This window comes from Poromitra crassiceps (assembly GCF_964638095.1).
Source record: "Poromitra crassiceps genome assembly, chromosome: 1".
Classification (NCBI taxonomy): Eukaryota; Metazoa; Chordata; class Actinopteri; order Beryciformes; family Melamphaidae; genus Poromitra; species Poromitra crassiceps.
In genome coordinates, this window is record NC_139623.1 from 14,199,029 (window position 1) to 14,226,528 (window position 27,500).

Genomic DNA, 27,500 nt, shown 5'->3' on the forward strand with positions numbered 1-27,500 from the left:
CCGCCGACGGGGCGGCAAGAATGAGAAAGATGGAGAGAGTGTGAGGAGGGATAGTGATGGCCTGGCTCGCCTTGTGAGGTCACACAGCGAGCCAGGCCTCGGCTCCTCTACGGATACAGGTAAGAGGCCAACCAACCTTAAAGGGAAGGTTCAGCCATTTTAGAGGCCTATCCTGTTTATCACTAACAATGTCCATTATCTCCTGTTTATCACTAACAATGTCCATTATCTATCCTGTTTATCACTAACAATGTCCATTATCTATCCTATTTATCACTAACAATGTCCATTATCTGTCCATTATCTATCCTATTTATCACTAACAATGTCCATTATCTATCCTATTTATCACTAACAATGTCCATTATCTATCCTATTTATCACTAACAATGTCCATTATCTGTCCATTATCTATCCTATTTATCACTAACAATGTCCATTATCTATCCTGTTTATCACTAACAATGTCCATTATCTATCCTGTTTATCACTAACAATGTCCATTATCCAACAGTCCAAGCATTTTGACATCAGAGTTTTTTTGTGTGTCTCTGAGAAATCAGCACCAGTCTCCTGTTAGCATTTGTTAGCAATGCTAGTGCAAGTCAATAGGGTATGAAACCATTGCTTTCAAAATCCCATTCAAGTGCTTTTAGCAAGTTATATTACATATTCGTATTATTACTACGGACATGGAAATATATGGAATAACTTGCAAGTGATTTTAAGAGGTATGGTTTTGTACCCCATTGACCTATGTTAGCATTGCTAACAAGTTATAAATAGGAGGTGGTTGCTGATTTCACAGAAACGCAAGCTACATTTTTGGGGGGCACATTCTAGGGGGCTTGAGTAAGGATTAATAGGGTAGGAGTATAAAATCGGTGAACCTTCCCTTTAATACATCCCTTAGTGGATTATATGGTAATGACAGAGGTAATGACCTCTCCTTGCATCCCCTCTTCTCAAGGTGACTTTATTGGCTCAGTGGACAGTAAAGACGGTTCTTCTCAGACATCCACAGAGACAGGTTCGGGGCCTGTTTCTATGAATCCGTTTTAAGATATAATAAAAGATACAATACGACACCTTTATGATCTTTCTCACTTTTTCTCACTCCATCTCTCCCAGGGCCGCTATCTGAAGCATGTCTGTTGCCCCGCACCGCTCTGCCTCCCGCTGAAGCTCTGCCCAGGAAAGACAGCGTGAAGACAGCAGCCACAGGGGGGCAGCTGCCATCGAAACCTCCCACCTCGCCGCTGCACTTACCTAAAGACTGCCACCGTTCCCTGGGAGACCTCAAGGTCTGTCTAAAACGTCCTTATCAATCTATCTAATCAGTCAATCAATCAATCAACAAATCAATCAATCAGTAGTTAACTGTGAAAAAAAGACAATAGTCACAGAATTTAACTGTAAAGTTGGACCATTGTTGTCTCTTTCCGTCTCTCCCTTCCTCTATCTGATCTCCTGTGTTTCTTTCAGGTGACCCGAGTTCTAGTGGCTCGCTTCCTTCAGCGCTCCAAACGCAACCTAGCGCCCTCCAGCGATCATGCTGGGAACACAGGGCAGGGGCCTAAGAGGAAGGCTGAGGGCAACGCCACCAACCACATGCCCTTGGAGCAGGTACAACACTGAAAACTGAATTTACTGCTTTTATTTGTTTCTACTAAAATGACATTCATTCTGAAGCTTCTCTTATGACTTATCTATCATTCAGTGCTGCTGCCAATCATGACATCTGCTATTTTTTCCAAATTTCTCCTTGATAAAACGGCCCTCAGGTGTGGCGAAACTCCTGGGGTGCCGCCCGAGGACACCCCACGCCTCATCTCCATCACCCTCATCACCGCGGACACCACCATTCCCATAGCGACAGCCGGCACAACCGGCGCCACAGCAACCGGGCCCCGGTGTCAGAAGGTATCCATCTGCGTAGCTGTGGAGATTTAAGCTCCTCCTCCGACTCACTACGGCGACTAGTGACGCCCTATCCGCCGCATGGCTCATCAGGGGCTCTCTATTCAGAGTCAGCACTGTGAAGAGGAGAGGAGGGGGGGAATATGGGGGAGGGGGGGGGGTTCTAAGGGAAAGGAAAGGAAAAGAGGCAAATTAATGGTCGAGACAACTGGCTCTAAAACTTTGAAAGTCGTCCCTCTTTTCTCTCCGTCACCTCCCTTTTCCTGAAACCAACTGTGCAAATGGCCTTATTCAGTGGTGCTCTTTCCCGCACTGAGCACACTCCCACCAGCAGTAGTGGGAGGAAGTGGCCGCTAGATGCCTATTACCAGTCAATTTGACTCCTCTCCTAACAGAACTTGACTTGATCAAGCAGACCCAGGATTGCCCCAGAGCAACCCACCAGAAGCATCCTTTCTGCTGCCCTGTCCTCTCCGGCCGCCCCTGTACCCATCTGGAAACAACAAGAGCATCTTTTCCTCAAGGACATATTTTCCTCACTGGATATGGAACTCTCCTAGCGTTTCGGCTACAACAACCACTACACTCAGTCTACTACATACTCATGGGTTGCAATATCATATGCTTATGGTCCTTTTGTACATCGTTTGCAACTTATCCAGAAAATCGCTCAGGTGAAGTGATCATGGATTCCCTTATTTTGTCTTCCATTGCCATTGGTTAAAAAAAGAAGACACCCTACTACAAACTACGCTATCCACACATAGCCAAGTACAATGTAAGATAGACAGAGATAAGACTGTATATATGCAGAGAGAAGCTCTCACACGGAAAGTCTTTGTTTCATGATCACATGAAGTTTTTTACTGAGTTGCTAGTTTCCTCTGCTTATGTGCAATTCAAACGACCACTTTCTCCATCCTTGTCCACCTCCACATTGGAGTTCAAAAGAAAGGCAGCCACCATCTCTGACACTCACACGTACCTACTGTATGTTTATCACACCACAGACACGTGTTCAGCCTTGAAAATGTCTTCTCTCTCTCTGGGAGGCCCCTGGACACAGTGGTTTGATTTGAAATTGTGCATGTTTTGCTACAGCCTCCCAAATCCAGCAGGAACCTTTTGCATCACAGTACAGTACATCCTGGCTGACTGTGTAAGTAAGTTGTCCTCAGAATGTCTTTATCTGCATGTTTTGACAATGCGTCTTACTTTTGTCTTGCACCCAAGACCTTTGATAATAGCCCTTTGAAATGTGTTTATGTTAATAGATAGCTGACAGGGAAGAGCAGAGTCGTAGATATGCAGTGTTCCCAAAGCTGGCTCCAAACATACCAATACTGTATCCTGATTTGACGAGGCTTGCCTTGGAACAAATGCTGTGTAAGTCTAATGGCAAATGGCAATGTTGGGTAAGCAGTGTAATATCTATGACCCTGGTTGAAACAACCTATCCTGTAAGATAATGAAGTGTAAATTGCAGTATGGCTCTGATTGCACTGATGAGTCTCTTGCAATAAATGTACAGATGTATTTGTTTAGAGATTGGGGTGTTAAATGAAAAAAATATTATATATATATATATACTGTATATATATATATATATATATATATATATATATACTGTATATATATATATATATATATATATATATATATATATATATATATATATATATATATATATATATATATATATATATATATATATATATATATGTTGGCTGGGTCTGGTGGTAGCTCTGGATATTGGATGTTGGAGTGTATATATGTGTGTTTCCTGAATGTGTTTCAGATTGGATTTGTTTTTTGTTTTGTTCTGGAAAGTCTTTTTGGTGTCCTCACCAAGTGATGATATGAAGTCCATATCAGTAAAGGCACATTTTGATACACTCCTAACTGATTTTAAAATTTCACATGCATACTGTACACTTAGCCTACACACAGATACAGGCGCACACATACACACACCCCACACCCTCTTATTAAGGCACTTAGCTATGTTTCTACCTCCTGTCTTGCATAATATGAACACATTATTTATTTGAAGAAATGTATATCTGTATGGCAGACACAACAGGATAGAGCCTTGGAACCTGAATAATAAATGTATCTATAATATGACACCTATTCCAAATTTTAAATGCAGTGTCAATGGCAAAACTTTTAATGCAAGTTATGTATTTCAACATATGAAATAAATTAGAGAACAAATAAACATCTATCTATGTGGACATTTTGTACACGTTCAGATGATAGGTCAGTATCTTTTTTTTCTTTTTTCGGTCATCTATCGACAACAAATCTGCAGCGTGCCAGAGAAATCCCACCACTCAGTCCATGCCTCCTCTTAAATGCTATTGGTTAGCCAAGGCGAAAGCCCATCCTGGTTCGATGCAACTGGCCAATGAAAACGCTCAATGTCATACGATGCCTTCAACAACCCCGCCCACCACCCTGCCGCCCACATGCACCACTCGCAAGGCATGCAGGGAAGTCTAGTCCAGTGACTTTGTGATAAAACAGACAGCAACGTCGCTATAAACTACAAACCGCATATCCTGGTTTTGGGGACGTTCAGTTCGCACAGACACTGCGCTTTGACAGCAAGATACAGAAACACTGGAGAAGTGATTCTGCTGCCTTATCCTCACCGGTTCGGACTCAAAACACAGTATTATCACCATGGTAAGGCTGTTCAATATGTTAACTTTCAATGCACGGTGGTGTTTGAACGAAAATGATAGCTACAAAGTCTGTATGTTACGGCTCAGATAACAGACGGGATGACTGGATGCAGCAAACTAGCTAGCTAGCGTTTATGTTTATGTCTATGTCAAGGCAACCTGTTAGCTATTAATAGTAATTTCCACGATCTATTCTTAGCCCTTGTTTACTGGGCTGTCTGACCCACCATGGAGCTAGCTAGCTAATTGCTTGGTGTTCCTTAGCCGGAATATAACGTTAACCTTCATGAGTTTGACTTGCTCAGATTGTTAACAGTTGGTCAGCTTAACTTAATCCAGTTATATCTGTAATGAGACCCGTGTTGACCTTGCTCACAAGAGCCCCTAAGGTAGTAACGTTACGGTTCATGTGGCTAACCGTCGCTACAGTTAATTTCTCACATACTATTCCTCTGCTGTGCACCTCGTCTTTGCAGGGAGACAGCACTTGTAATGGGACTCACAGTAAAAAGGCCCTGCTGTCAGATCCCCAGCTGTTTGAAGCCCAGTTTGAAGAGCTGGTGACGGAGCTCACAGAGAGGGACTTCACAGATCCTGTGCTTGCTGATGCCCTGAACAGGTTGAAAGAGGTATGTTGTCTGTCTGTCTGTAGCAGAGTTTATAATGACCAGGCAGATACAAGTGGCTGTTGCTGAACACTGTCATTCTTCTTTTCTTCCTTGGTGTTTTGTTTGCAGGTTTTGGTGTACAATGCCCCTGGAGGTAAGAGGAACCGAGGTCTATCTGTGATTGGGTCACTGCGGGAGCTTGTCCCACCCACTCAGCTTACCCAGGATATAGTGCAACAGGCTCTGCTGGTTGGCTGGTGCATTGAACTGGTGAGGACAGTTGTACCAGTTAAAACTGGGTTTGTGATGTGATCATATTCATGCAAGCTTTTGTGTAGATAGCTAAAAACCTTAACTCACAAGCTCAGACTGACTATGTAATGAGTTCAATTAACCCTTTGCAGAGGTGTCGCATCATTAAGCATTACTACTGTGTCTGTGTCTCTGTTGCTTATAGCTTCAGGCATTCTTCCTCGTGGCTGATGATATCATGGATGCATCTGTGACTCGGAGAGGACAGCCCTGCTGGTACAAGAAGGTGAGATGGTATATATTTTAGAGATCGAAAGACTAAAATACACGTTTTTAATAGTGTGGTCATTTATTTTCCAGAGTTGGTGGTGCGTGTTGTGTCTAATGTCAACAATTTGCCTGTTTCTCTTTAAGGATGGAGTTGGTCTAGATGCCATCAACGATTCCTTTCTCTTGGAAGGGACCATCTACAGACTACTGCGCAGACACTGCAGGGAACAGCCCTACTACATCCACCTGCTCGAGCTCTTCACAGAGGTTTCTTTCCAGACAGAGCTGGGCCAGGCTCTGGACCTCATGACTGCTCCCCCTGGTCAGATAGACCTTAACAGATTCACCATGGAGAGGTGAGAAGGGACATAGCATTTGACAAGAAGACATAAGAACAAAGTTTGCATTTCAAAGGGTTGCAAGTTGGAGAACAAAGTTGTTTAGTAAGATTTTGGTTTCCAGAACATGTGTGTAAAGAATCATATTTTATCTTTCAGGTATAAAGCTATCGTAAAATACAAGACTGCCTTCTACTCTTTTTACCTCCCAGTGGCAGCAGCAATGTACATGGTGAGTGTGTGTTTTAAATGGTAGACCTGAACATATGAGAGAAGGACCTAACAGGCAAATTGATGGTATGGAAGAACAAAGGTTAGAGAATTGGGCTTTTAGCCAAAATGTCGCCAATTTTAAACCCCTATGCTATACCAGCTGAGACAATCTGGCCAGGGAAAGTGAATGAGTTACACTTTACCCTCCCTCAAAACTACTGTCCAAATACCCTTGAGCAAAGAACATTTGCTCCAGTAAAGCCACACAATGGATAACAGAAGAAGGCTGTACCGGTAGTTATTCAATGTATGAATATGAAGCCTTGCTCGAAAAGAGCATACATGCTGAGCAAACCCTGCCTAGATAAGTAAAGGCTAAAAAATAATCCAGCAAACGACTCCTATCTGTCATTGCATGTTGACTATAAAAAAGCAAATACAATTTGATCTACTGAACACTTATTCATGAATTTAATTGTGCATTTTTTCTAAGGATTTTGGAGGGGGGGCTTCTGTGTCGCTGATGTACAGTTTGTAATATGATAACGTTATAGGCAGGAATCAAGAGCGAAGAGGAACACAATAATGCCAAGCACATCTTACTAGAGATGGGAGAGTTCTTCCAAATACAGGTAATTTAGCTTCCATGTCAATCAACAGTTATTAATAACAATTATTATTGTGAGTTTTGCTCATCCACTACATATATCATACCGGTATATATATTTGTTGCATAGTATTTGGCAGACTACACTGCTCTAAGGAAACTAATAACTCCAATTGGTTTAATTGCCAGGATGACTACTTGGACTGTTACGGTGACCCTGCTGTGACAGGAAAGATTGGTACAGACATCCAGGATAACAAATGCAGCTGGCTGGTGGTGACGGCTCTGGGCATCATGACGCCTGAGCAGAGGGCAGAGCTGGAGGTGGGACTTCACAAAACAACCCATACTCCATCACACCTCATTCATAATGCATGTACAGTATGTGGCAGCAAACTATGTGCAGAGTTGTATGTGAGGATCTTGTGGCTCAAACACAGTGATATGGAAACAGACCAAGTGTGTCTATTGATAGTATTACAAGTTGTAATACTAATCAAATGTATTTAATTTACAACATACATTTGGACCTTTAATTCACCGATGAAATCATTTCTTTGCCACAGAGAGCTAGCAAATGGCAGGTAAAACCATTACTTAAAAGTATCTTTATGCATGCTTTTCAGAATCAATGTCATCACACGACAGTGCTATGCATCTGCAACAAAACATTGACATGGTAGCAGATTCTCTGATTTTAAATTAATTGATCAGAAGAATGCATGAAGTGTGGTGTAGAGGGGTTGAATAAAAAGGGCATTAGAAGTGTGCACATCCAACCTAAGAGAGACAACATAAATCCACCTTAGGATTAATAAAGTATCTACCTGCCTTCCTGTATTTAGGCAGGTGCTGGATAAAAGGGTCATGAAAAGGGGATGAAAAAAGGATTATCCGCACACTGGATTCATAATACCTTGTTTAATCCAATGCAAAGTTCAGTCATTCTAAGAATGAGTTACATTTGATAGAACTCTGATTTGGTGCACAATAAGACATTGTCAAGCTTGTACATCTGCAAATGTCCTTATTAACCCCCCCCCCCCCCCCCCCCCCCTCTCTCTCTCTCTCTCTCTCTCTAGGCATGTTATGGGCGCCATGATGATGCCATTGTGCAGAAGGTCAAAGCACTGTACAGCACCCTGAAGATGCCCACACTGTACCACAAACATGAAGAGGAGAGTTACCAGCGGTTACAGAAACTCATTGCTCATCACGCTCAGAACCTTCCTCATTCAGTCTTCCTCAACTTTGCCAAGAAAATCTATAAGAGGAAGAAGTGAGGAAGAAGTGAGGTCTTTAGAAGATGTATTTTTTATAATAGGATTGAAAAGGACAGTTAAATTACCCTATTCCTTTGTGATTCTTATATTATTGCTCAACACCTCTCTTACCAATAGGGTTTTTATTTGTGCTAGAGGTGTCGAGGGAGGGACCAATATGGAAGATCTGACTCCACAAAAAAGAACCTGAACAGAATTGGTATTCATAGGAGCCCTGTAGGCAGTCCCCCCCCCCCCCCCTTTTTCCTTATTCATTCACATACTGTAGGTTTGCTTGTGAACCTCCTCAAATGGATTATATTTTTCTGTTATCTGTTTATTGGTGATATTGTACAGTTTCACCTCTGATGTTACTCTGCTCAAGAAATCCCATGGATTTGCTAAAGATGCCAGCGACATCAATCTCACCTTGATTGATGTAACTGTCATGTCAGCCCTCCCTGAGGAATGTACAGGGTTCGTACAGTCTTGAAAGTGCTTGATTTTAACAGTCATGTTCTCAAGGTTAGAAATATGCTTGGATTTGAGTAAGTCAATGAAGAGGAAGGTAGAGCGCACACATCACAGCACAGCATCATGCATTTGAATAAGCTCTATGGATACTGTATATCAGGGAAGATATCAAAGTTCTTGTTTAAGTGAGAAGAGATTTTATTTATTAAATGGGGACCATTGAAAAGCAGGATGCATATGAGATGCATCTCAGCCTGGGAGGGTGAAAATTGACATTTCTTTTCCTTTATTTTCTTATAGCCTACTGCTGTAAGATCTGCCTAGTATTGCATTGCTTTTAATAAAAATGTGACCAAGATTAGCCTACAAGATCTGTTTGGTTCTCTTGTTTTTGTGAATGTGTGAGGTCCACTATTATTTTCTTCAATACATACTAAATGCATGGATGGATTTATTATAAGACTTGTGACAGCAGATCAGTGGAAACGAGAGACTTCCTCTTGCTACGAAGTCTTTTGAAGATGGAGGTGGTGAGGTGAAGATGAGATGACTAGCTGAAGTGAAGTGGATGAGAGTGTGATGATAAGACAAGCAAGGGGTGTGGTTTGGGAAGGGGGGGGGTGAGCTCACGGTGGTTTGCTCGCGAGAGGAGAGATGCTGTCGCTGTACCCCTCGGAGAGGTTCACATTCACACCGACTGGGTTGTCGAGATGGACTCCTTCATCCATCATTCCCTCGATCTGATCGTGAGTCAATTCATTATTTTTGCTCTATTTTACTGTTGTTTCAAATGGAATTGCACGGGCTATTCGGCTAAAGCAAAACCTTATTGCCTCCCATAGCCTACATAGATCAAATAAAAACAAACAAACATGTAATGCCACTTTAGGGGGGGTCGTTTCTTCAACGAAGCCACTCCTGCGTCAGTATTAGCCTGTTATTATAAATGTGAAATGTAAATATTGTAGCCTATGTTGTATTCGAGTCATAGCGGGGGTGGATGGGCCTGGATAGCAGGGCGATGCGGCTTAAGGTACCCCCTCCCTCCCTCCCTCCTTCCTTCCTTCCCCCTCCCTCACCCTCTCCCCCATCCTCCCCGTCTCCATCAGCTCTTTCGGATCAATACATGTACGGGTAAATAGGCTAGGCTACTGTAGTAGGCTACGGAGAATGGCTTCACTACGTCATGATATACTAGGCTGTATTTCTGTGTTTTTATTCCATAGCCTTATGGCTTGTATGGCTATTCCGACGAAGGCCCAGTGTAAGCAAGCACTTCAGTGATTCACATTCTTCACTGATGTGAAGGGCACTGTGGAGGAATGAATATGTGAGCAAGAGGTTTCCCTAGATGGGCTTTAAAAGGACGGGCTCGGTGTTATTCGGTGGTGCTGCTTGATTAGGCTACTTCATGCCCCAGTTGAATTTGCATCACCTTAAGTCAGCGACAGCGCCATGGTCGTTTTTAAGTGTAATTTCTTTTGGTCTAGATTTCTAGAATATTTGTTAGGATGGAGGCAGACGGAGGCAGCTGGGTTACTGTAAATCAATGAACATGAACATCATTACCCAGTGAAGAAGAATATAATAGACCAAGATGATGAGATGATGAGTGACAGTAATTAGTTTTATATGAATTTGTAGCCATCCAATGGTGTGTGTGTGTGTGTGTGTGTGTGTGTGTGTGTGTGTGTGTGTGTGTGTGTGTGTGTGTGTGTGTGTGTGTGTGTGTGTGTGTGTGTGTGTGTGTGTGTGTGTGATAGATGGGAGGGAATCTCCCTATTTTTAACCCTCTCTCCCGTTGTGATTGGTAATTTCTTGTTCATTTAACGATATAATAGTGATACAAATCCAATGGCTGTAGCAGATGAGATTTATTAACATAATTCCAGCTTTTATTGAGTTTTTGGAGGTTGTTTTGTTTTTCTTTGAGGACATTGGAGGCCGGATTGAGATGATCCAGGGGTTGGGTCCAGCCCTGGGGATACATTTTGCCCATGTGTCCACTAAACTATTAAATAATGTGTAAATTAATACAGTTAACATGAACACCATTAGTAAATGATTACTAGACATATTAGTTAACTGTTAATTAAGGTTAATTAATGCTTACTGCGCATTAACTAACCCTTAATTTAGTGACCCATATTGTAAAGAAACTCTATTGCATAGGTTATTCAACAACTCGTTTTATCAAAGCAAATCTTAAGAATTATAGCATCTCGGTGTTCTAAAAACAATTATTTTAGAAATTATGTAGAGAAGCCATTTCCACAGCATGGGAAAAGGGGGGGGGGGGGAGTGTAAAGACCACCCCCCCCCTCCGTTTGTTGTTGTTTGCTATTGACAGGCATTGTATGTGTTGGTGTTTGAGAATGTGCTTTTTATAAATTGGTAGGAATCCGAAAGCGTGAGAAAAAGAGAGGTTAACAAAACACAATTTGTGTGTTCATAATAGACTACTATCTTCTCCCAGTGTGTTCATAATAGACTACTATCTTCTCCCAGTGTGTTCATAATAGACTACTATCTTCTCCCAGAACTGGGACGGAGTCTGAGATCATTATAAAGCAGAAAGCCCAAAAGCAATTGAGCTATAATGAATGGATGATGATTTGAACTTCAAAGCTTGAGTCTAATGTGAAAGCATGTGTTGTGTAGAGCAAGGACAAGATCCCTGATGAACACAGCAGAGCTTCCTCCTCACCTCTATTGACTGTGTGTCTCCTTTGATGTTACAGGGTCTTGGGACTCAAGCCAAGATGTGACCATCATGACCAGTCACAGTTTGGATCTCTCCATCCTTTAGAACCTGTTTCTATAGCAACAAAAATATAAAAATATCGTAGTGTCCAAAAAGTCTGATTCGCACAATGCAATCCTCTAGCCGGCCCTCCCAGCCTCTGAGGCCACGGCGTACTGACACAAGCAGACGGACCAATACTTCAGCTGAGCCAAAGTCTCACGGCCCTGCTTTTCGGAGGGAGGATAAAAACATGAACACCATCCCCACTTCCTCCCCGCGCTGGGCTACTAAAGCTGCAGCTGCAACCTCCAGGTCCCGGGTGGGGATGCAGCCCCGACCTCCAGTAGGTCAGTCCAGAATGGGCCTACAGAAACAGGGTCCCACCCCATCCAATTTAGCGAAACCCAAACCCAAGAGCCCGCGTGCACCGGCGACCGCATCCAAAATTGCACCTCCACCCGCCCCTCCCCTTCCCTCTCTTCTCCCCCTTGACCCGAACTGTAACGAACCAAGCCTTCCTTGCCTGTGCTGCGATGGCCGCTCCCCACAGGACAACAACAGTATGTTCAACCATAACCACAACAATAACAACACCATCTCTCTCAGACAGCAACTGCAGCTTCAGCCTCCTCCACCCCCATTGCCCCAGAGGCAGGCCGGGACAGGGGCCAAGGACCAGGCACAGACGAGTCCCTCACAAGCCCCGCCCCAGCCAGGGGCCAAGGACCAGGCACAGACGAGTCCCTCACAAGCCCCGCCCCAGCCGCAGCCCTCTGCCAGCCCCGCTGCTGCTCCAAATCTACAGGCGAAGGAAGCAAAAGTAAGCCCTGATGTAGACAACAAGAAAACTGTAAAGGTAGAGGAAGAGGACGACGAGGAAGAGAGCAGTGGGGATGTCGACGATGATGAAGATGAGGCTGATGATGACGACGACGATGACGATGATGATGATGACGATGATGATGATGACACACTGGTCCCCTCGTGCTGCGACTGTCCCCCCTCCCTCCTGGATTTCTCCCTCTCCTCTTCTACCTCCTCATCCTCCACCTCCATCAGCTCCTGCTCTGATCTGGAGTCTGACTGTGCGGATCTGTCCGTCTCTCTCTGCTCTTCCCACGACCAGGACGATCTGTCCAGCCCACTGTCCTCCAAAGTTCACTCTCTCCCTCGCGCTCCTGAATGCCAGCCCCCTGCCCGTTCACCCCCATCCCTGCCTCTTAACCGCCATCCGCTCACCTCAACATCACATTCCCCCATGCCCCCTTGCTCCCCAGATGAGGGCTACCCGTCTGCCCCAGCATCCCCCTCTTCTGACTACTTAGGGGTCAAAGGGGAAATGGGACATTTAGGTTCAGAGGTTACAAAAGTAGGCCTGCTCGACTTCCTAGAATCAGTAGGAGAGTTTGGGAAAATGGAGCGCTTCAGCCAGGTCATCCAAGTGGCTCATTGGGATCTGGAAGGGGAACAACAGTGGGATGTTCTGAGGGATCGTTTGGATCACCTGGATCACCTAGAAAAGGTCAACAGGGAAGTGAAACTGGCCCACATCGCCAGGCTCCATGAGAAGGGGCTGGATCTAGGAGATCTGGAAGAGCAGGACCTCTCTGATGTCTTAGATGAAATGGGGAACATCGACATTCCATGGAAGCTGTATAAAGGCCGCGGGGGAAGCTTGGGAGACTCGCAGGAGTTTTCCGACGCCGGGGTCGACCTCACCGCGCCATCGGATTGTGATGAGTCGCTCGTTCCGGATTCCCTCACCCCCTCCCCTGCCGAACCACCCCCTAGACCCCCCAAACCTCCAGCGCGTCACGCCAGTGTGAGCTCTGACCTCCACACCTACATCAACATCAGCAGGGAGACCACCTCCATTGCCGTCTCCACCTCTCCCACACCCACCTTTTCCACCTTCTCCCCCAACTCCTCATCACCCACTTTCTCCACGTTCAGGTGTGAGAAAGCCCTGCCTCCATCTCCCCCGTCCGTTCCTCCTCTCCCTGCCTCCAAGCCCCTCCCTTACCTCACCCTCTACTCCTCTCCTCCCCCTCCTCTGTCCATCCCTACCCCGACTCCTCCCATCCCTCCCCCTCGTAGGCGGCACCTCGCCAGGAAGGAAGCGCAGAGGCTCGCCGCTCTTCAGGCCCAACAGGAAAAAAAAACCCTGTCCCTCCCACCTCCGACCACTCGCCCCCCGCCTCTACCTCCTCCACCTCCCACCACTCGCCCCCCGCCTCTACCTCCTCCACCGGTTATCTCAATCTCCTCCTCCTCCCCCCCTGCCATTCCGCCGCCGCCCGCCCTCCCTCCACCCCCATCGTTCCACGCGCTGGACGTAGAGATTCGGAAGCTGCTGATGCTAGCCGGGTTGACCCAGGCGGAGCTCCTCAAACTCAGCCCGGAGCTTGGCGTGTGTGTCGGTGAGTTAGAGGACGAGGCCGACGGGGATGATCTAATCCACTCCCGGTCTGAGGAGCCGCATGAGTTGAGGCAAAAAGACAACAGGAATGAGGAGAAGGACTATGACTCAGATGGGATGGCCAGAGATGGATGGCGCAGTGGAGGCAAGTTGGATGGGGATGGAAGAGTAGATGTACTTGGAGAAGCCGAGGAAGGCAAAAAGAAAGATGAGGGCAGGGATGCACTGAAAACCACATCATTCACTGAGATGGCGAGGAGAAGGAAGAGGAACACTGGCCTAACCTCTGACCCTTATTATAGCACTGGCCTCAGCAATACATATGAAACTAAAGCCAACAAAATGAGCTTTGAGACTTTCCGTTACTCCCCTGTGCTATCCGATTCTCCTCCCCCTCCCCCTCCTCCTCGCCCCTTACCCCCCATTCCCCCCTCCCTGCCACCCCCCAAAGTCTGCACTGTCCCAGCCAACTCGGCACGGCCTGAGCGGTTCGATTGGCTCATAGCATTCACACCCGATACCGAAACCGCGCGGCAGCTTCCGCCGCTGGCAATGGGAAAATCTGATATAAAAACCCCAAAGAAGCACACTTCATCTGGGTCAACTCCAGGGTCAGGTCCAAAGGTCACCACCTTCAAAGAGCTACGTCTCCGCAACAAGAACAACTCCCCTCCAACTAAGTTCATCACTGACCCAGACCCCGACCCCACAGTCATAACTCCCGATCCAGATATACTCTACAACCTGAAGTGGAGAAGAGAGAAGGAAGATGGCGATGGCAACCAATGGGAGTACACCTCTCAGGCTCAGGCCATCTTCATGCAACCGCCACCGGCCCTCACCTCAATGGCTGCTTTGAAGGAAATGCTCCAGAGAGCTGACAAAGAGGGTGGACAACTGGAGCTATGCCCCTTGCAGAAGATCGGCTGCTCAATCAGTGACAGCAGCCTGTGGACACTGGGCGGAGAGAGGGAATGTGAAGATGCTAAAAGGGAAGAAAAGGAGGAGAAGGAAAAAGATGATGATGAAGAAGAAGAAGTAGAAGAGGAAGAGGTGGAGGTGAGAGGAAGAGCGGATGGAGGAAGGACTTTGGAATCAAGAACTACAGGTGAGTTTTCATGATGATGTGATGATGGTGATACATGTAGGCTAGATGGGGTTTGTCACACAATGTCTGGATATTAAATGTGAATTTGCAATGGATGTGTGATGTTTGTGTGTGCATGTGTGTATTTCTGTGTGCACACATGCATCTGCATCAGCATGCGTCTGCACTAGGGTTGGGCATCCAGTTCCAAAATTCTGATTCCAAAGGAATCAAAACTCGTGGTAGTAAACACCGCTCTGTTGTAGTAGTGAGGTTGTAATTGCGCGAGTGGCGTCATTGGTGATGTCATCACTGATGGGCGTCACTCTCTGATGATATCGCAGCTGTTTTAGTGACATCAGTGATGTAATCTATTCTGATTTTTTATCTCGGAACTCTGATTTTACGGGGATCCCAGATGCGGAACGTTGCCCTACTATGGTGGCAAGCGCTACCCTATCTGCAGGGGGATTGCAATTACTAGAGTGGCGTCATTAGCCATTAGTGTCGTCATCGCTGGTGACGTCACTGACGGCGTCACTCACTGATGATATCACGGTTGTGTTTGTGACTTTGGCGGAGCCGTCCATTCTGACTTTGAATTTGGAGTTCTGACCTCGCTCTCCTGAGTTGGCTCCCTGGTTCGGAGCCATTGTTATAATGGGCCCGGAACTCTTATATGGAACCTGCTTGACTGTGGGAGGCAGGACAGTGGATGTGGGGCGGAGCTTTGCTCTATTTTTCTGTTATGTATTTATTTCTTCCTTCTTTGTTTCTTTTCTATGCCTTTTTTCTTTGGTGCTTGTTTTTTTTGTACTTTGTTAAAGAAGAAAAAAAAAGAAAAAGGAATCAAAACTCCAAAGTAATCGAACAGGAAACACATTTGTTTTTTATTCTGCTTGATTACTAAACAGATTTTGCATGCAGAAAATACTGGAAATCCGAATTTCCACCTGAACATATTAAGTGGGTTAAGTGGGTCAAGTGGGTCGCTACAAGTGTTTTAAATTTAAAATTCTATACAAACAATTATAAACTGTTGATGTTTACAAAAGTTCATAATAAAGGACAAGCAATGTTGTGATAATATGAATATGACTGAATCTGACTTGTTGTAATGGTTTACTCTTTTCTTCTTTTCATTTTTTAAATTAAGCATGTGACCTGTTGCGACCCCTCAACAAATCGAAAGTGAGAATCGTTAAGAACCGGAATTGATATGCAGAGTCTGAATCATTAAAATCCAAATGATACCCAACCCTAGTCTGCACAGGGAGAAAATAAAAAGGGAGACATCAAAGTACCTCGGTGCAATGTGGATAAATCTGGGATGGGTGGATGATGGAGAGAAGCAGATGGAGAGAGAGGGACTAACAGTCTGCTTCTTTCCCTTCCATGGTGATGCACAAATAATATCTGTGGACAGAGCTACGGCAAATAGGAAAAGCGAGGAAGATGAGAATCCAGAGACAGGGATAGAGAGGATATATGAAATGAGAGAGAGCACAATGATTAGGAGAGCAGAGATGGAGGAAGAACACGAGTCAGAGGAAAGGCTGATTCCTGATATGATGGGGGGAGGGGGGAGAGACAGAGCGTGATTTCAGATGGGGGGGAGGGGGAGAGACAGTGAGTGATTTCAGATGGGATGGGGAGAGACAGTGAGTGATTTCAGATGGGGGGAGGGGGAGAGACAGAGGGTGATTTCAGATGGGGGGAGGGGGGAGAGACAGAGGGTGATTTCAGATGGGGGGAGAGGGGAAGAGACAGTGAGTGATTTCAGATGGGGGGAGGGGGGAGAGACAGAGGGTGATTTCAGATGGGAGGGGGAGAGACAGTGAGTGATTTCAGATGGGGGGAGGGGGAGAGACAGAGGGTGATTTCAGATAGGAGGGGGAGAAGACAGTGAGTGGTTTCAGATGGGGGGGGAGAGACAGAGGGTGATTTCAGATGGGGGGGGGGAGAGAGTGAGTGATATCAGATGGGGGGAGGGGGGAGAGACAGAGGGTGATTTCAGATGGGGGGAGGGGGGAGAGACAGAGGGTGATTTCAGATGGGGGGAGGGGGGAGAGACAGAGGGTGATTTCAGATAGAGGGGGGGAGACAGAGGATGATTTCAGATGGGGGGAGGGGGGAGAGACAGAGGATGATTTCAGATAGGGGGAGGGGGGAGAGACAGAGGGTGATTTCAGATGGGGGGAGGGGGGAGAGACAGAGGGTGATTTCAGATGGGGGGAGGGGGGAGAGACAGAGGATGATTTCAGATAGGGGGGGGACAGAGGGTGATTTCAGATGGGGGGAAGGGGGAGAGACAGAGGGTGATTTCAGATGGGGGGAGGGGGGAGACAGTGGAAGCCGGTGGAGATGCAACATGAGTGATGGAGCCATAAAGAGTGTCAGGGAGTGAAGGTGATCTGAGGGGAAACTCTCCCGTCAGTGTTTCCTGTTCTGCTTATGAGAGTGTGATGTCATCGCTGCCTTATTCAATTATTCACCCTCTCCTCAGACCAGGGGTAGGGGGGGGGGCGGGGTAATGGAGTGCCCACTGAGCTCCCTACCTCTCCTCCTGTAGTCTCTCTCTCTTTCCCTACCTCTCCTCCTGTAGTCTCTCTTTCCCTACCTTTCCTCCTGTAGTCTCTCTCTCTTTCCCTACCTCTCCTCCTGTAGTCTCTCTCTCTTTCCCTACCTCTCCTCCTGTAGTCTCTCTCTCTTTCCCTACCTCTTCTCCTGTAGTCTCTCTCTTTCCCTACCTCTCCTCCTGTAGTCTCTCTCTTTCCCTACCTCTCCTCCTGTAGTCTCTCTCTCTTTCCCTACCTCTCCTCCTGTAGTCTCTCTCTCTTTCCCTACCTCTTCTCCTGTAGTCTCTCTCTTTCCCTACCTTTCCTCCCGTAGTCTCTCTCTTTCCCTACCTCTCCTCCTGTAGTCTCTCTCTTTCCCTACCTCTCCTCCTGTAGTCTCTGTCTCTTTCCCTACCTCTCCTCCTGTAGTCTCTCTCTCTTTCCCTACCTCTCCTCCTGTAGTCTCTCTCTTTCCCTACCTCTCCTCCTGTAGTCTCTCTCTCTTTCCCTACCTCTCCTCCTGTAGTCTCTCTCTCTTTCCCTACCTCTCCTCCTGTAGTCTCTCTCTTTCCCTACCTCTCCTCCTGTAGTCTCTCTCTCTTTCCCTACCTCTCCTCCTGTAGTCTCTCTCTCTTTCCCTACCTCTTCTCCTGTAGTCTCTCTCTTTCCCTACCTCTCCTCCTGTAGTCTCTCTCTTTCCCTACCTCTCCTCCTGTAGTCTCTCTCTCTTTCCCTACCTCTCCTCCTGTAGTCTCTGTCTCTTTCCCTACCTCTCCTCCTGTAGTCTCTCTCTCTTTCCCTACCTCTCCTCCTGTAGTCTCTCTCTTTCCCTACCTCTCCTCCTGTAGTCTCTCTCTCTTTCCCTACCTCTCCTCCTGTAGTCTCTCTCTCTTTCCCTACCTCTCCTCCTGTAGTCTCTCTCTCTTTCCCTACCTCTCCTCCTGTAGTCTCTCTCTTTCCCTACCTCTCCTCCTGTAGTCTCTCTCTCTTTCCCTACCTCTCCTCCTGTAGTCTCTCTCTTTCCCTACCTCTCCTCCTGTAGTCTCTCTCTCTTTCCCTACCTCTCCTCCTGTAGTCTCTCTCTCTTTCCCTACCTCTTCTCCTGTAGTCTCTCTCTCTTTCCCTACCTCTCCTCCTGTAGTCTCTCTCTTTCCCTACCTCTCCTCCTGTAGTCTCTCTCTCTTTCCCTACCTCTCCTCCTGTAGTCTCTCTCTTTCCCTACCTCTCCTGCTGTAGTCTCTCTCTCTTTCCCTACCTCTCCTCCTGTAGTCTCTCTCTTTCCCTACCTCTCCTCCTGTAGTCTCTCTCTCTTTCCCTACCTCTCCTCCTGTAGTCTCTCTCTCTTTCCCTACCTCTCCTCCTGTAGTCTCTCTCTTTCCCTACCTCTCCTGCTGTAGTCTCTCTCTCTTTCCCTACCTCTCCTCCTGTAGTCTCTCTCTTTCCCTACCTCTCCTCCTGTAGTCTCTCTCTCTTTCCCTACCTCTCCTCCTGTAGTCTCTCTCTCTTTCCCTACCTCTCCTCCTGTAGTCTCTCTCTTTCCCTACCTCTCCTCCTGTAGTCTCTCTCTTTCCCTACCTCTCCTCCTGTAGTCTCTCTCTCTTTCCCTACCTCTCCTCCTGTAGTCTCTCTCTTTCCCTACCTCTCCTCCTGTAGTCTCTCTCTCTTTCCCTACCTCTCCTCCTGTAGTCTCTCTCTCTTTCCCTACCTCTTCTCCTGTAGTCTCTCTCTTTCCCTACCTCTCCTCCTGTAGTCTCTCTCTTTCCCTACCTCTTCTCCTGTAGTCTCTCTCTTTCCCTACCTCTCCTCCTGTAGTCTCTCTCTTTCCCTACCTCTCCTCCTGTAGTCTCTCTCTCTTTCCCTACCTCTCCTCCTGTAGTCTCTCTCTCTTTCCCTACCTCTCCTCCTGTAGTCTCTCTCTCTTTCCCTACCTCTTCTCCTGTAGTCTCTCTCTTTCCCTACCTCTCCTCCTGTAGTCTCTCTCTCTTTCCCTACCTCTCCTCCTGTAGTCTCGCTCTCTTTCCCTACCTCTCCTCCTGTAGTCTCTCTCTTTCCCTACCTCTCCTCCTGTAGTCTCTCTCTTTCCCTACCTCTCCTCCTGTAGTCTATCTCTTTCCCTACCTCTCCTCCTGTAGTCTCTCTCTCTTTCCCTACCTCTCCTCCTGTAGTCTCTCTCTTTCCCTACCTCTCCTCCTGTAGTCTGTCTCTCTTTCCCTACCTCTCCTCCTGTAGTCTCTCTCTCTTTCCCTACCTCTCCTCCTGTAGTCTCTCTCTCTTTCCCTACCTCTTCTCCTGTAGTCTCTCTCTTTCCCTACCTCTCCTCCTGTAGTCTCTCTCTCTTTCCCTACCTCTCCTCCTGTAGTCTGTCTCTCTTTCCCTACCTCTCCTCCTGTAGTCTATCTCTTTCCCTACCTCTCCTCCTGTAGTCTGTCTCTCTTTCCCTACCTCTCCTCCTGTAGTCTATCTCTTTCCCTACCTCTCCTCCTGTAGTCTCTCTCTCTTTCCCTACCTCTCCTCCTGTAGTCTATCTCTTTCCCTACCTCTCCTCCTGTAGTCTGTCTCTCTTTCCCTACCTCTCCTCCTGTAGTCTATCTCTTTCCCTACCTCTCCTCCTGTAGTCTCTCTCTTTCCCTACCTCTCCTCCTGTAGTCTCTCTCTCTTTCCCTACCTCTCCTCCTGTAGTCTGTCTCTCTTTCCCTACCTCTCCTCCTGTAGTCTATCTCTTTCCCTACCTCTCCTCCTGTAGTCTCTCTCTCTTTCCCTACCTCTCCTCCTGTAGTCTCTCTCTTTCCCTACCTCTCCTCCTGTAGTCTATCTCTTTCCCTACCTCTCCTCCTGTAGTCTCTCTCTCTTTCCCTACCTCTCCTCCTGTAGTCTCTCTCTCTTTCCCTACCTCTCCTCCTGTAGTCTCTCTCTTTCCCTACCTCCCCTCCTGTAGTCTCTCTCTCTTTCCCTACCTCTCCTCCTGTAGTCTCTCTCTTTCCCTACCTCTCCTCCTGTAGTCTCTCTCTCTTTCCCTACCTCTCCTCCTGTAGTCTATCTCTTTCCCTACCTCTCCTCCTGTAGTCTCTCTCTCTTTCCCTACCTCTCCTCCTGTAGTCTATCTCTTTCCCTACCTCTCCTCCTGTAGTCTATCTCTTTCCCTACCTCTCCTCCTGTAGTCTCTCTCTCTTTCCCTACCTCTCCTCCTGTAGTCTATCTCTTTCCCTACCTCTCCTCCTGTAGTCTCTCTCTCTTTCCCTACCTCTCCTCCTGTAGTCTCTCTCTTTCCCTACCTCTCCTCCTGTAGTCTCTCTCTCTTTCCCTACCTCTCCTCCTGTAGTCTCTCTCTCTTTCCCTACCTCTCCTCCTGTAGTCTCTCTCTTTCCCTACCTCTCCTCCTGTAGTCTCTCTCTTTCCCTACCTCTCCTCCTGTAGTCTCTCTCTTTCCCTACCTCTCCTCCTGTAGTCTCTCTCTCTTTCCCTACCTCTCCTCCTGTAGTCTCTCTCTCTTTCCCTACCTCTCCTCCTGTAGTCTCTCTCTCTTTCCCTACCTCTCCTCCTGTAGTCTCTCTCTCTTTCCCTACCTCTCCTCCTGTAGTCTCTCTCTTTCCCTACCTCTCCTCCTGTAGTCTCTCTCTTTCCCTACCTCTCCTCCTGTAGTCTCTCTCTCTTTCCCTACCTCTCCTCCTGTAGTCTCTCTCTTTCCCTACCTTTCCTCCTGTAGTCTCTCTCTCTTTCCCTACCTTTCCTCCTGTAGTCTCTCTCTTTCCCTACCTTTCCTCCTGTAGTCTCTCTCTTTCCCTAACTCTCCTCCTGTAGTCTCTCTCTTTCCCTACCTCTCCTCCTGTAGTCTCTCTCTCTTTCCCTACCTCTCCTCCTGTAGTCTCTCTCTTTCCCTACCTCTCCTCCTGTAGTCTCTCTCTCTTTCCCTACCTCTCCTCCTGTAGTCTCTCTCTTTCCCTACCTCTCCTCCTGTAGTCTCTCTCTTTCCCTACCTTTCCTCCTGTAGTCTCTCTCTTTCCCTACCTCTTCTCCTGTAGTCTCTCTCTCTTTCCCTACCTCTCCTCCTGTAGTCTCTCTCTTTCCCTACCTCTCCTCCTGTAGTCTCTCTCTCTTTCCCTACCTCTCCTCCTGTAGTCTCTCTCTCTTTCCCTACCTCTCCTCCTGTAGTCTCTCTCTCTTTCCCTACCTCTCCTCCTGTAGTCTCTCTCTCTTTCCCTACCTCTCCTCCTGTAGTCTCTCTCTCTTTCCCTACCTCTCCTCCTGTAGTCTCTCTCTCTTTCCCTACCTCTCCTCCTGTAGTCTCTCTCTCTTTCCCTACCTCTCCTCCTGTAGTCTCTCTCTCTTTCCCTACCTCTCCTCCTGTAGTCTCTCTCTCTTTCCCTACCTCTCCTCCTGTAGTCTCTCTCTCTTTCCCTACCTCTCCTCCTGTAGTCTCTCTCTCTTTCCCTACCTCTTCTCCTGTAGTCTCTCTCTTTCCCTACCTCTCCTCCTGTAGTCTCTCTCTCTTTCCCTACCTCTTCTCCTGTAGTCTCTCTCTTTCCCTACCTCTCCTCCTGTAGTCTCTCTCTTTCCCTACCTTTCCTCCTGTAGTCTCTCTTTCCCTACCTCTCCTCCTGTAGTCTCTCTCTCTTTCCCTACCTCTCCTCCTGTAGTCTCTCTCTCTTTCCCTACCTCTCCTCCTGTAGTCTCTCTCTCTTTCCCTACCTCTTCTCCTGTAGTCTCTCTCTCTTTCCCTACCTCTCCTCCTGTAGTCTCTCTCTTTCCCTACCTCTCCTCCTGTAGTCTCTCTCTCTTTCCCTACCTCTCCTCCTGTAGTCTCTCTCTCTTTCCCTACCTCTCCTCCTGTAGTCTCTGTCTCTTTCCCTACCTCTCCTCCTGTAGTCTCTCTCTCTTTCCCTACCTCTCCTCCTGTAGTCTCTCTCTTTCCCTACCTCTCCTCCTGTAGTCTCTCTCTCTTTCCCTACCTCTCCTCCTGTAGTCTCTCTCTCTTTCCCTACCTCTCCTCCTGTAGTCTCTCTCTTTCCCTACCTCTCCTCCTGTAGTCTCTCTCTCTTTCCCTACCTCTCCTCCTGTAGTCTCTCTCTTTCCCTACCTCTCCTCCTGTAGTCTCTCTCTCTTTCCCTACCTCTCCTCCTGTAGTCTCTCTCTCTTTCCCTACCTCTTCTCCTGTAGTCTCTCTCTCTTTCCCTACCTCTCCTCCTGTAGTCTCTCTCTTTCCCTACCTCTCCTCCTGTAGTCTCTCTCTCTTTCCCTACCTCTCCTCCTGTAGTCTCTCTCTTTCCCTACCTCTCCTCCTGTAGTCTCTCTCTTTCCCTACCTCTCCTCCTGTAGTCTCTCTCTCTTTCCCTACCTCTCCTCCTGTAGTCTCTCTCTCTTTCCCTACCTCTCCTCCTGTAGTCTCTCTCTTTCCCTACCTCTCCTCCTGTAGTCTCTCTCTCTTTCCCTACCTCTCCTCCTGTAGTCTCTCTCTCTTTCCCTACCTCTCCTCCTGTAGTCTCTCTCTTTCCCTACCTCTCCTCCTGTAGTCTCTCTCTTTCCCTACCTCTCCTCCTGTAGTCTCTCTCTCTTTCCCTACCTCTCCTCCTGTAGTCTCTCTCTTTCCCTACCTCTCCTCCTGTAGTCTCTCTCTCTTTCCCTACCTCTCCTCCTGTAGTCTCTCTCTCTTTCCCTACCTCTTCTCCTGTAGTCTCTCTCTTTCCCTACCTCTCCTCCTGTAGTCTCTCTCTTTCCCTACCTCTTCTCCTGTAGTCTCTCTCTTTCCCTACCTCTCCTCCTGTAGTCTCTCTCTTTCCCTACCTCTCCTCCTGTAGTCTCTCTCTCTTTCCCTACCTCTCCTCCTGTAGTCTCTCTCTCTTTCCCTACCTCTCCTCCTGTAGTCTCTCTCTCTTTCCCTACCTCTTCTCCTGTAGTCTCTCTCTTTCCCTACCTCTCCTCCTGTAGTCTCTCTCTCTTTCCCTACCTCTCCTCCTGTAGTCTCGCTCTCTTTCCCTACCTCTCCTCCTGTAGTCTCTCTCTTTCCCTACCTCTCCTCCTGTAGTCTCTCTCTTTCCCTACCTCTCCTCCTGTAGTCTATCTCTTTCCCTACCTCTCCTCCTGTAGTCTCTCTCTCTTTCCCTACCTCTCCTCCTGTAGTCTCTCTCTTTCCCTACCTCTCCTCCTGTAGTCTGTCTCTCTTTCCCTACCTCTCCTCCTGTAGTCTCTCTCTCTTTCCCTACCTCTCCTCCTGTAGTCTCTCTCTCTTTCCCTACCTCTTCTCCTGTAGTCTCTCTCTTTCCCTACCTCTCCTCCTGTAGTCTCTCTCTCTTTCCCTACCTCTCCTCCTGTAGTCTGTCTCTCTTTCCCTACCTCTCCTCCTGTAGTCTATCTCTTTCCCTACCTCTCCTCCTGTAGTCTGTCTCTCTTTCCCTACCTCTCCTCCTGTAGTCTATCTCTTTCCCTACCTCTCCTCCTGTAGTCTCTCTCTCTTTCCCTACCTCTCCTCCTGTAGTCTATCTCTTTCCCTACCTCTCCTCCTGTAGTCTGTCTCTCTTTCCCTACCTCTCCTCCTGTAGTCTATCTCTTTCCCTACCTCTCCTCCTGTAGTCTCTCTCTTTCCCTACCTCTCCTCCTGTAGTCTCTCTCTCTTTCCCTACCTCTCCTCCTGTAGTCTGTCTCTCTTTCCCTACCTCTCCTCCTGTAGTCTATCTCTTTCCCTACCTCTCCTCCTGTAGTCTCTCTCTCTTTCCCTACCTCTCCTCCTGTAGTCTCTCTCTTTCCCTACCTCTCCTCCTGTAGTCTATCTCTTTCCCTACCTCTCCTCCTGTAGTCTCTCTCTCTTTCCCTACCTCTCCTCCTGTAGTCTCTCTCTCTTTCCCTACCTCTCCTCCTGTAGTCTCTCTCTTTCCCTACCTCCCCTCCTGTAGTCTCTCTCTCTTTCCCTACCTCTCCTCCTGTAGTCTCTCTCTTTCCCTACCTCTCCTCCTGTAGTCTCTCTCTCTTTCCCTACCTCTCCTCCTGTAGTCTATCTCTTTCCCTACCTCTCCTCCTGTAGTCTCTCTCTCTTTCCCTACCTCTCCTCCTGTAGTCTATCTCTTTCCCTACCTCTCCTCCTGTAGTCTATCTCTTTCCCTACCTCTCCTCCTGTAGTCTCTCTCTCTTTCCCTACCTCTCCTCCTGTAGTCTATCTCTTTCCCTACCTCTCCTCCTGTAGTCTCTCTCTTTCCCTACCTCTCCTCCTGTAGTCTCTCTCTTTCCCTACCTCTCCTCCTGTAGTCTCTCTCTCTTTCCCTACCTCTCCTCCTGTAGTCTCTCTCTTTCCCTACCTCTCCTCCTGTAGTCTCTCTCTCTTTCCCTACCTCTCCTCCTGTAGTCTCTCTCTCTTTCCCTACCTCTCCTCCTGTAGTCTCTCTCTTTCCCTACCTCTCCTCCTGTAGTCTCTCTCTTTCCCTACCTCTCCTCCTGTAGTCTCTCTCTTTCCCTACCTCTCCTCCTGTAGTCTCTCTCTCTTTCCCTACCTCTCCTCCTGTAGTCTCTCTCTCTTTCCCTACCTCTCCTCCTGTAGTCTCTCTCTCTTTCCCTACCTCTCCTCCTGTAGTCTCTCTCTCTTTCCCTACCTCTCCTCCTGTAGTCTCTCTCTTTCCCTACCTCTCCTCCTGTAGTCTCTCTCTTTCCCTACCTCTCCTCCTGTAGTCTCTCTCTCTTTCCCTACCTCTCCTCCTGTAGTCTCTCTCTTTCCCTACCTTTCCTCCTGTAGTCTCTCTCTCTTTCCCTACCTTTCCTCCTGTAGTCTCTCTCTTTCCCTACCTTTCCTCCTGTAGTCTCTCTCTTTCCCTAACTCTCCTCCTGTAGTCTCTCTCTTTCCCTACCTCTCCTCCTGTAGTCTCTCTCTCTTTCCCTACCTCTCCTCCTGTAGTCTCTCTCTTTCCCTACCTCTCCTCCTGTAGTCTCTCTCTCTTTCCCTACCTCTCCTCCTGTAGTCTCTCTCTTTCCCTACCTCTCCTCCTGTAGTCTCTCTCTTTCCCTACCTTTCCTCCTGTAGTCTCTCTCTTTCCCTACCTCTTCTCCTGTAGTCTCTCTCTCTTTCCCTACCTCTCCTCCTGTAGTCTCTCTCTTTCCCTACCTCTCCTCCTGTAGTCTCTCTCTCTTTCCCTACCTCTCCTCCTGTAGTCTCTCTCTCTTTCCCTACCTCTCCTCCTGTAGTCTCTCTCTCTTTCCCTACCTCTCCTCCTGTAGTCTCTCTCTCTTTCCCTACCTCTCCTCCTGTAGTCTCTCTCTCTTTCCCTACCTCTCCTCCTGTAGTCTCTCTCTCTTTCCCTACCTCTCCTCCTGTAGTCTCTCTCTCTTTCCCTACCTCTTCTCCTGTAGTCTCTCTCTTTCCCTACCTCTCCTCCTGTAGTCTCTCTCTCTTTCCCTACCTCTTCTCCTGTAGTCTCTCTCTTTCCCTACCTCTCCTCCTGTAGTCTCTCTCTTTCCCTACCTTTCCTCCTGTAGTCTCTCTTTCCCTACCTCTCCTCCTGTAGTCTCTCTCTCTTTCCCTACCTCTCCTCCTGTAGTCTCTCTCTCTTTCCCTACCTCTCCTCCTGTAGTCTCTCTCTCTTTCCCTACCTCTTCTCCTGTAGTCTCTCTCTCTTTCCCTACCTCTCCTCCTGTAGTCTCTCTCTTTCCCTACCTCTCCTCCTGTAGTCTCTCTCTCTTTCCCTACCTCTCCTCCTGTAGTCTCTCTCTCTTTCCCTACCTCTCCTCCTGTAGTCTCTCTCTCTTTCCCTACCTCTCCTCCTGTAGTCTCTCTCTCTTTCCCTACCTCTCCTCCTGTAGTTTCTCTCTTTCCCTACCTCTCCTCCTGTAGTCTCTCTCTCTTTCCCTACCTCTCCTCCTGTAGTCTCTCTCTTTCCCTACCTCTCCTCCTGTAGTCTCTCTCTCTTTCCCTACCTCTCCTCCTGTAGTCTCTCTCTCTTTCCCTACCTCTCCTCCTGTAGTCTCTCTCTCTCTTTCCCGTCCTCCCTTAACTCTCCCTCAGCTCTGCTCGTCTCCTGCTCTCTCTTTTGTTCCTATGTGTATCCTTACATCTTTTCCTATTATCCATATTTCTTGTCCCTCACTTCCTGTCCAGCTTGGAGACTTACTGGGACATTTATGTGGTTTCCTCCTGTTGTCTGTCTTGTCTCCTGGACCTTTCATCACCTCGACCCCCTCCCCCCTCCCATCCTGTTTTTATTCTCTTGAGTGGCATTGATAGCTCAGATCAAATGACTCATCTCATACCGTCCTGTGGTGCATAGAAACGAAGACTACTTGTGCAGATGCAGTAGGGCAAGTCTTTATTTTATATGCCCAAGTTTCCACACCAAATGCTAACTATGACAAACGATTGCTCGGTTACTGTAGTATTATTTTATTATTTCACTTTCTGATGATCACCATTTAAGGAATAATTGATTTGTATTGTATGCAGCAAAAGTTGCCTCCAAAATCACTTCTTTCTGCCACAAGCTCATCACAAAGCCAAGAAGTAGGTGTGTACGCCTTTAAGAGCCTAAGGGGATGGTCTTTGTCCATGGACCAATTACTGAGAGCCAGTGTCAGAAAAACAGGAAGTGTGTTGGTTCCATTTGAAAGACAGCGGAAGTCTAAGCAGGTATGGTAGCATTCTAGCTTGCTTTTTTGCCCATAGTTGAGCAGTGTGTCACAGGTAATGGAGTGTGAAGCAAACTGTGGTGCCATTCTCCCAATCTCCACAGAGACAGCCACTGTGACTATGCAAGCTAATCTCTCGACTGACTCAGCATTACACACTGTATGCTGGTGCTGTACTGGTGGAGAGGGGAGGGGCGGTGGAGGGAGCGGGAGAGAGAGGTAGAGACAAAGCCAACTCAGATAAGAGAGAGAGAGAACGAGAGAGAAGGTGATCCAGAGGTGATGATGGCATCCACTGCAGTAGCCTATATAACATCTGGCGTACATCATTTAAGTAACACTAAGGGTCACTCAAACTAAGGGTTAGTTCATGCTTAATAATGTGTCTAGTAATCCTTGACTAATGGTGTTCATGTTAACTAGGTATTCATTTATATCCTACATTATTTCATAGTTTAGGGT

General features: G+C 47.4%; 3 protein-coding genes across 3 annotated transcripts in view; all 3 read left to right on the plus strand.

Annotated features, from left to right (window-relative positions):
- The window catches only part of fam189b (family with sequence similarity 189 member B), a gene marked incomplete at both ends in the record, with an annotated part of 6,488 nt that extends 4,446 nt beyond the window's left edge, over positions 1-2,042 (plus strand). Inside the window, 4 exons of the mRNA XM_083643013.1 lie at positions 1-119; positions 1,132-1,304; positions 1,486-1,626; positions 1,785-2,042. The exon at positions 1-119 is cut by the window's left edge and continues 240 nt beyond it. Of these exons, the coding sequence (XP_083499139.1) occupies positions 1-119; positions 1,132-1,304; positions 1,486-1,626; positions 1,785-2,042 (691 nt within the window). The remainder of the gene's footprint in view (positions 120-1,131; positions 1,305-1,485; positions 1,627-1,784) is intronic.
- A 2,468-nt stretch (positions 2,043-4,510) lies between these two features.
- On the plus strand, positions 4,511-8,992 carry fdps (farnesyl diphosphate synthase (farnesyl pyrophosphate synthetase, dimethylallyltranstransferase, geranyltranstransferase)). The gene is made up of 9 exons (XM_083644184.1): positions 4,511-4,611; positions 5,087-5,239; positions 5,348-5,488; positions 5,676-5,756; positions 5,885-6,096; positions 6,238-6,310; positions 6,846-6,923; positions 7,088-7,222; positions 7,981-8,992. The coding sequence occupies exons 1-9, from the start codon at positions 4,609-4,611 to the stop codon at positions 8,179-8,181; spliced, it is 1,077 nt and encodes a 358-aa protein (XP_083500310.1). The 5' UTR covers positions 4,511-4,608; the 3' UTR covers positions 8,182-8,992.
- Positions 8,993-26,987: 17,995 nt separating this feature from the next.
- Positions 26,988-27,500, plus strand: part of rusc1 (RUN and SH3 domain containing 1) — a 16,877-nt gene continuing 16,364 nt past the window's right edge. Inside the window, exon 1 of the mRNA XM_083635805.1 lies at positions 26,988-27,039. The gene's annotated coding sequence lies outside the window, so the exon portion shown is untranslated. The remainder of the gene's footprint in view (positions 27,040-27,500) is intronic.